Consider the following 8,081-nt stretch of genomic DNA (forward strand, 5'->3'; position numbering starts at 1 on the left):
CTCCACTCATGAGAGTCCTGAGGTGATCATAGAAATATTTGACATGAACGTGCTCTTTGCTGCAGGACGCACCAATCCAAACCTACACTGTGTGCTGATGTCTCTGACCCGAAGCCCTCAGCAGGACACCGCCCAGCTCCCCAGCTGCTCCTGCTCCCCAGTGCAGACGTTCGGCGGTGGATCATCCTGCAAGCTGCTTACCAAAAATGCCGTCTTCAAGAGTCCAGCTGGAAATGGGTCACTGGTCTGTGTTGGGGACGAGGCCTCCAACTCCACCATGGTACGTCCCGTCTGCAGCCTTGTGAGCTGCTCTGTGGCATACATGTTTGTCTGTTGTGGTGCATACACGCTGAATTCGAATCGCGTGCCAAATTTGCGTGCCCTGCCCCTTTTTCACCGCACGGTGAATTCACTGCTCATCGCTTGTCAAAAAATGTGTTCCTGATGCCGCGGCCGCATGTGGGAGGAGCTACCAGCTCTATCTGTGGGTATCTCACTTAGAATGAATTAAAGACACAATATGTCAAGGAATAAGGTTTATTGTGAAAATTTCTGCAAAAACAGTAATCATGTCTCCGTGTTTGAGTTATGATTATTATTCAAAGATTAAGTACAGGGACTGTCTGTATGACAGCTGATTCTGTAACGTTTGTGTGTCTCTGTGAGCTTGAAGGTTCTCTGTTTCGTATTTATCTCTGGCGGCTAGGAGACCTTTTTCCTTTTTGTAATGTTTCGATGAGACCCAAACTGGCAACCCCTGCAGCATCTCTGCCGGCTTATGGAGCAAATGAGCTCCACCACAGGACCAAAACCTGTTGATCTGTTGGGCACCTATTGGGTTTTATGCGGTTCTGGTGCCAAAGTGCGTGGCTCATTGGTTTCAGTTCCTAGTCTGTGCCAATTTCGGTATTTTGCTCTCTGCCTCACGCTTCCCGGTACCCGCTCCCAGCTCTGCGCTCCGCCGTCTCAGCTCCCCGGTTCACGCCCTGTTCTCCCCACTTCCCACATGCGCTCCGCGTTCAGCGGCCCGCGGTTTCCGCCCCATGGTGCCCGGTTCCCGCCCCGCGCTCCAAGGTCAGCGCTCCCGCAGTGGCTCTCTCTCTCTCCCAGCATGTGGAGCGGGCGAGCCCCGCTGGTCCTGGAGAATGTCCGGCTGCAACCAGAGAACCGCACGCTGTGACAAGACATAAACGTTTGTATTAGATCAGTATTCTACCCACTGGTGGAGTTACTGGAAAAGTCCCGTGCCCAAAGCTGAGTTCCTGATTAGCAGATGGGACGCAGCGACCTGTTAAACTTCAGGTGTTTACATTTTGCGCCTGCGGTCGCTCACATCGTGCCGCGGGCTTCAATTCGCCTCCGAGCGGGTCTGAACAATTGAATGACATTGGAGATGGCCACCTCTGCTGCCCGAATCGTGGTCGGTGTGAATCCACCTTAAGACCAATGTGTAAGTTTTGGTTCCTGAATAGAACTATGCTTCCCCAAATAGAGAAGTGTCATTTGCTCAGAGTTTAAGCTAGCCTAAAATACAAAACACAACAAAAGTTTGAAAAAAAAAATGCCCAAAGTTATACTTGTACAGTAAAATATTATTTCAGTCTACCCAAAATGGGAAGTATAACATAAGAAATAAGGTTAAAAACTTCAAGTAACATGAAGTACATAACATACAAATATTCAGCTTTTTACAAAAAGTTTTAACATGTTTACAACCAACAGTGCAGGTGGATGTGAATCCAAACAGCAATGTGACAGACAGCAGAATGGTTTCATCTTTAAGGTTATTATGTGCAGAAACTGCAAAGATGACAGATCTGTTCTCAAAGAATCCTCACAGTGGAGGAGGACGGAGCAGATGAGTTAGTCTGCAGATTTCATTGTCCTGACGACACGTTTTCTTTGCTGTTCTGATCCTCAGATCTGGGATGCTGGCACCGGCTCTTTGCTCCAGAAACTTCAAGCCGACCTCCCGGTGCTCGACATCACCCCTTTCTCTGTAAACGGAGAGCACTTCCTGGCCTCTCTGACAGAAAAGATGATCAAGCTGTACAAGTGGGAGTGAACTGAGGGAACCGCTTTAGTCCTCATCTGGCTCACGAGTGGCCTAAAATCTGAAGTTTGAACAGTCAAATCCTTCACTGCACTTCAGAGTCTTACTTCATGGAGGTCACCGCTGCCTCTGTGGTTCTTGTCTTAACCAGATGGTCCGTTGGTTCTGCACATCTCGGCTGTTTGGGTCATTTGGGTAAAAAGCCTCAAATGTTTGCTGCAGTGAAGTTTGAGGATGGTCGACACTTTCATCACTAATGTTCATTTCCACACTCGTGAGGTACTTTCTGCCTCGATCAAGCAAACATTTCATTTGACCTTTTACAGGTCGTCTGTTCACTCTGAAACGTTCTGCTCTCCGTACCGTTTCCTGAAACATGACTGCTGAGCTGTCAGTGGGTTTCACAGTGAGTTCAGAAATTAAGCCTCATCATGCTCCGCTAAAGAGACCGACTGTCTTTTTAAAGGATTCTTAGCAAATGACCTAGAATGTGTTCATCCACAAATGTGGCCTCACCGTGTATTTCTTCACACCATAAAGAGTCCGGCATTGAACCAACCATCTTCATCATCTTCATTTCTTTCCTCCTCACTTCACTTCAGCGGGAACTTCAAGTGCCAAAGCAGTCTGCTTTTGTAAATGTCTGTGGTTATTTTTAATAAAGTTGTATATATGTATATTTCTTACCAAAAGCTTGTGTACAACTTCAAATTCAATAAAACTGAATTTTTTTGGGTTTATTTTTGTTGAAGTTATGACCTTAGTTGTTCGTTTGGCTTCATGCAAGTTTGAAGCTGCTTTTTTCAGTTTGCTCCATTTTTGATCATTTTATGGTTTAAAGGATTTTCTTGTATTCAGAGGAACCCTGACGATCTTACTCTTTTAGATGAACAACTTTACTAAACACAGTTTTGTTAAAGATGGCATTTAAATCGGGGGTCGACAACCTTTAACACGAAAAGAGCCATTTGGTCTAGTTTCTTACGACCAGAACTTGAGCCTCAAAGTCCCAATTTATCATTTAAAAATGCACAATATTTATGCTTTTTTTTGGCAATTAAACATTTATAAATTCAGTTTTTAAATATTACAATGGTGTCTATATGTTTCTATGTATAACAGTTGTAACTTATTTTACTTTTGACAGCAGCACACACTAGTTCCTTTCAAAATAAAACCCACTCTGTGTCAAAAGGTCCTGCTGCTGCTGCAGCTTTACCTGAACTAAAAATGCAAAATATTTATTATATAAGCAATATTTTGGTTGAAACTACTTGTTTAAAATAAATTTGAAGCATTTAGAATAAACAGCTTTTATTTTCATTCTCTAAGGTGTGAGGCACAAAACTCTAAATCATTCTAAACTGCATTTGTTCAAAACTTTCACCACTTCAGTGTAATTTACCAAAACTTTTAAATACTTTTATTTGACTAGCTTTAAATTTAAAACACAAATTTAAAGAACATTATTACAGAAATTCTGACCGTAAATAAAACTGTTTTACTTAGTTGTTAAAGTATAAACAGAAATGACAAAACTTAAATAGTCTCTTGTGGCTCCTGAGCCACAGGTTGCAGACTCCTGGTTTAAGTCAAAGCTGCAGGTGCTGGAAGGTTTTTAGAGACATTAGAAACAGATCTGTGGAAACTGGTCAGCTGCTGCCACCAACCGAAGAATACAGAGAAGAGAAACGAGCAGGAATACTGCTGCTATGACTTAAAAAAAATAGCTACGAAATATTACAATACTTCAATGGACAGAGACATATTGTTGTATATTGGAATGTTTCTAACAGCTTAGGCTAATGAACCTCTGATGCACATTTAACAATAAAAGTAAAGCCAATCGGGTCTGCTCACTCAACAACAAAGGCAAGTGGTGTACAAGTTGGTCCCTACTCCAATGTAAAATCCAATGTATAACTCGAATCCAAAACCTTTTCCAACTTCGGTGCGTAAATTAAAAATTAGAAAAAAAAAAATCTTTTTTTAAATTACATTTTTTTTTCACCTAATTTGTTTTGCATTTATTGACGTGTGTCTGTTAAATCGTCAACCCTACAGTGGACTTATTGCACAAACAGCGCCAGGATTGTTTGACCTTTATTAGAACGGTCAGGTTCAAAGATGCCTCAGCCAAAATGACCCCAATCACCAGCTGAAAAAAGGCTCCAACAGGTTAGCCCCCACAGTTTGTTTTTTTCCCACCACTTCCTGAGATCTACAATAGCATGAAAGTCAAAGCTCTGACTGAAAACGGAAAACCAATCCATTACTTATTTTGAAACTATTCTCTTTTAACATAGATTATTCTGGTGTACAGTGGTGTCACAATAAAGGAATAATCAAGTGTGAAATTGTGTTTTATAAGTAAAAGTAGATCAGGTATTTACCAAATAAGCTTTAAATATGTTGACTCATTGCTAGAAACTTATAATGTCCCAACATTTGTATGTTTGGTCAAAAAATGCTGAAAACTTAAGTCTTCTGTACTGCTGTAACGTTTTGAATTAAAAATGAAATGTTTTAGCCAAATACATATTCATATATACACATATAAATATATACTGTAAATATGCATACTTATATTACAGACACATACGTATTTACTAACGCAAAATTAAATTTCACTAGTATTGACCCATTTTTATTTGTACATTTTAACAATGACCTAATTGTTAGATGTATTAACTAATTAAGGATCTTTATCCAAAGAATTCCAAAGTTTTGCTCCAAAAACAGAAGGACATCTCCCTTTTATATCTGTTCCAACGCTGCACGATTCAAACATAAAATTACCTCTTAAATTATAATGTTCTTCTTGTCATTTGAAAAAAAGGACTTCACTCTCAAGGGCAAACTATTTTGAAAGACATAAAAAATATCCAACATAAGTACTTGCACAATATCAACAAATTTTGATGCATTTGATTTTTCAAACAGTGCATTCGTGGATTCACAAAAGACAACTTTAATTTTTGCTCTAATAGCTATTTTTGCAGTTTAATTATTGGATCCATATTTGTTATGTATATATTAGTTTTAGTATTGACTCTTTTTCACATTTTTATGATAGTACATCATTTTATGATGATACATTTTATCATAATAGAATAGAATAGAATAGAATAGAATAGAATAGAATAGTAGCGGCTGGATTGCTTTAACCTGGATTAATTTCCCAGGATCCAGAATGAGCTTAATCCAGTGTTGGTTTCTTGGCAAGGCCTTTGATTGATTCATTGATTGGTTGGTTGATTAATTTGGTTTAATTCAAGAGTAGATTGTGGACAATGCAGGACAAAACACATTTTTTCAAACTCATTACAAAAATTAGGAAATTAATTATTGATTGGATTATTTGAAAAAAAAACAGACACACTTATGTCACATTTGATTAGTTAAATATAGTAATTATTTGCTAAAATTAAGTAGAGTTTGATTGATTGCTTGAAAAGGAGTAGGAAGAAGCGACTTTATATAATCCCACCCCTACTTAGTTACCTAACTTTACAATCTTGCAAAGTTTTTGTAATCCGGAATTATTCTGTTTGGTCGTGCTACATTTGATCTGATATTCATTATTATTCATAAAACAAAGAAATAAAAAATGATTCCTGAATCCTGACTTACATTTTTAAATATCTGAACCTGCGGGTTTGTGTTAGGTTCGTGTTTCCAGACATTAGTTGTAGAAAAGACAAAGGTGTGTGGGTGTGAAGACACAGGGGTAAATAAATGACGCCCGTGAACAGCTCGCTGATTGGGTGAATCCATGGACCGTTAAGACGGTCTGCGGGTGACTCGGAGCCTCGCGGATACTTCAGGAACAGTCAGGAGAAGTGAACTTGACTCGCAGAGCTCATATTTCCGAAAGTCCGTGGACGCATCGGAAGGCAGTGAAGATGGCGGACTGTAGACGTGTTCCTCTGCTCCTTCTGCTGTGCTCCTTCTTATTTGTGCTTCAGACTCTAGCAGAAAACGACCCCATTCCCAAATTTATTCCCAAAGGGGAAACGAAGGCGCAGGCAGCGGGGGCTTTGGGCGGCGCTGCGGCGAACCCCGCGGCCGTGGAGCGGAACCCCGGAGCCGCGGCCTCGCTGCCGCGTAGGCGCTCCGCCGGCTGGAAGCTGGCGGAGGAGGCGCTGTGCAGGGACGACCTGGTCCGACTGTGTCCCAAGCACACGTGGAACAACAACCTGGCGGTGCTGGAGTGTCTCCAGGACAGGAAAGAGGTTCGTACTGCGCAGTGGGTCCAGTTGGGTCGGGGACAGAACCGGGGTGTGCCTAGCATTAGCTGTCAGTTAGCCCTAAGCTAGCTGCTGTTTATAGAGAACGTCACGTCAAGTTTTTCCGCAGTTCAGACGAATGCTGGCATTGAAGTGTTTGACAACCACTTTATAGCGACAGGGGTTCGTTCTGTGGAGTTCTGGGCTCCTGTGTTCTGGTCAGGAAGACGCTCCGGGAGACAAATCTGTGCAACTTTCAAGTTTGCTGAGCGTTCCCGTCACGCCACATTCCCTGCTCTGGTTATGGATCAGCGGGAAACCGAAGGCTCCATGTTGAGTTCAGATCAAAACAAAGAGAGCAGCTAGTAGAGCTGCACATCTGCCCACGCCGGCTGAGGGTTCGAGAGCGAAGACTGGAAAAGCCGGTCTCTCCAAACTCTGTGGAGCCCGGGCAGAACTTCGGGGTCACCTTTGGGGTCCCTGCATGACTGGATGCTGCACAGCATCATCCCGCACGTCTGCTCCGTCTGCTCCGTCTGCAGACAGAGCCCGAGCAAAGGCTGAGCTTCCAGCTCCACATCACTTACAGTTTTAGTGACACTTTGTGGTTTGGAGCTGAAAGTCAGACTGACCAAAAAATTGCTCACTTCTTCATTTGGGAGAAAAAATCTATTGTAATTTTAACATCCATTCATTTTTTCAGGGCTTTTAGACCTTCAAGTCTTGAGAGATGAGTCACTATTTTTAGTCTTTTGGTTTAAATCTTCAGGCATCAAGAGATGAACTCAGAAAGTCTCAGTCTAAAGCTCCGTTCAAATGCAGATTTACAATGAAAGGAGCAGAGTACGATGCAGAATCCGTGAAATGATCGGCCCAGACCTTGAAAGTTTGGCCTTGAAGCGGGACCGTCACAACATACCGGTTCTGGGAATGGCGTCATGTGATGGTTGATTTTTTTACTGGGCCTCTTCTCTGGTGCACAAGCCAGCAGAAAGAAGAAAGTGCTGTTTGATAAAGGTAGGGCTGTTCTAAACGACATATGAGAGCAAGCTAACAAGCCAATAAACATTTACTTAACAATGCCTCAGAAAGAGAATTCAAACCTGTATAAACATCAGCCACTCGTCTTCTGATCATAGGTAAACATGTTCAAACAGAGTTTGACGCCTTCTTCCGTTTGTTGTAATTTCAACATGTTTGTGTTGTCAGCTCATGTTATAGAGTCACTGCAGTTCAAGTGTTTCTTGACAATATTAGAAACTTCCTTCTTCTGCCTTCAGAACTAATTCTTGTTTCATCTGTCCCACACATGTGGGTTGAGTGGCAGCACGTTCTGCCTGGTTCTGGTTCTATTAAATTATAGCTGCAGGAGTCTGGCCTGCTGGCTGGAACTGATTACTTTTTTTCCCCTGTCAAGTGTCACAATACAGTTGTTCTGTTTGGCCATTTAATTAAAGAGTGTTTGACTTTGTTTTATTTGATCATTAGTTCCGTTTGCTCACAAATGTCAGCCTTTCCAGCCCTCAGCGGTTGTTTCAGCTCGACTGTAGGGCATCCCATATAAAAGAGGCTTCAGTTGTGCTGATCATACAGTCCAAACATGCGTCTATACCAGAGGTCGGCAGTAAAAGAGCCCTTTGGGCTTGTTTTCTACTGATCAAAACCTTGAAGGAACTACATTGTCTTAGCCTTTTAAGAAATTTGAATTTGCATTCATGACCTATTTGTTATTAATAAATGTGAATTATGTCTATTTTTTGGCACAAAAAATGCACAAAAATATAAAAAGAATCTAGCAT

The 8,081-nt window shown here is 41.6% G+C and overlaps 2 protein-coding genes across 5 annotated transcripts in view; both read left to right on the plus strand.

Moving 5' to 3' along the window:
• rfwd3 (ring finger and WD repeat domain 3) overlaps positions 1-2,808 on the plus strand; it is a 16,454-nt gene extending 13,646 nt beyond the window's left edge. For all 3 annotated transcript variants that reach the window (XM_024282314.2, XM_024282312.2, XM_024282313.2), the window contains one exon: positions 1,922-2,808. In XM_024282314.2, coding sequence (XP_024138082.1) covers positions 1,922-2,065 — 144 coding nt within the window. In that variant the 3' untranslated portion in view covers positions 2,066-2,808. The remainder of the gene's footprint in view (positions 1-1,921) is intronic.
• Positions 2,809-5,819: 3,011 nt separating this feature from the next.
• LOC112152382 (Golgi apparatus protein 1) overlaps positions 5,820-8,081 on the plus strand; it is a 29,880-nt gene continuing 27,618 nt past the window's right edge. Inside the window, exon 1 of one of the 2 annotated variants that reach the window (XM_036212146.1) lies at positions 5,820-6,288. In XM_036212146.1, the coding sequence (XP_036068039.1) occupies positions 5,959-6,288 (330 nt within the window). In that variant the 5' untranslated portion in view covers positions 5,820-5,958. The remainder of the gene's footprint in view (positions 6,289-8,081) is intronic. The other variant, XM_024281928.2, reaches the window with a different exon arrangement.

The sequence above is a fragment of the Oryzias melastigma genome, linkage group LG6 (assembly GCF_002922805.2).
Source record: "Oryzias melastigma strain HK-1 linkage group LG6, ASM292280v2, whole genome shotgun sequence".
Lineage (NCBI taxonomy): Eukaryota > Metazoa > Chordata > Actinopteri > Beloniformes > Adrianichthyidae > Oryzias > Oryzias melastigma.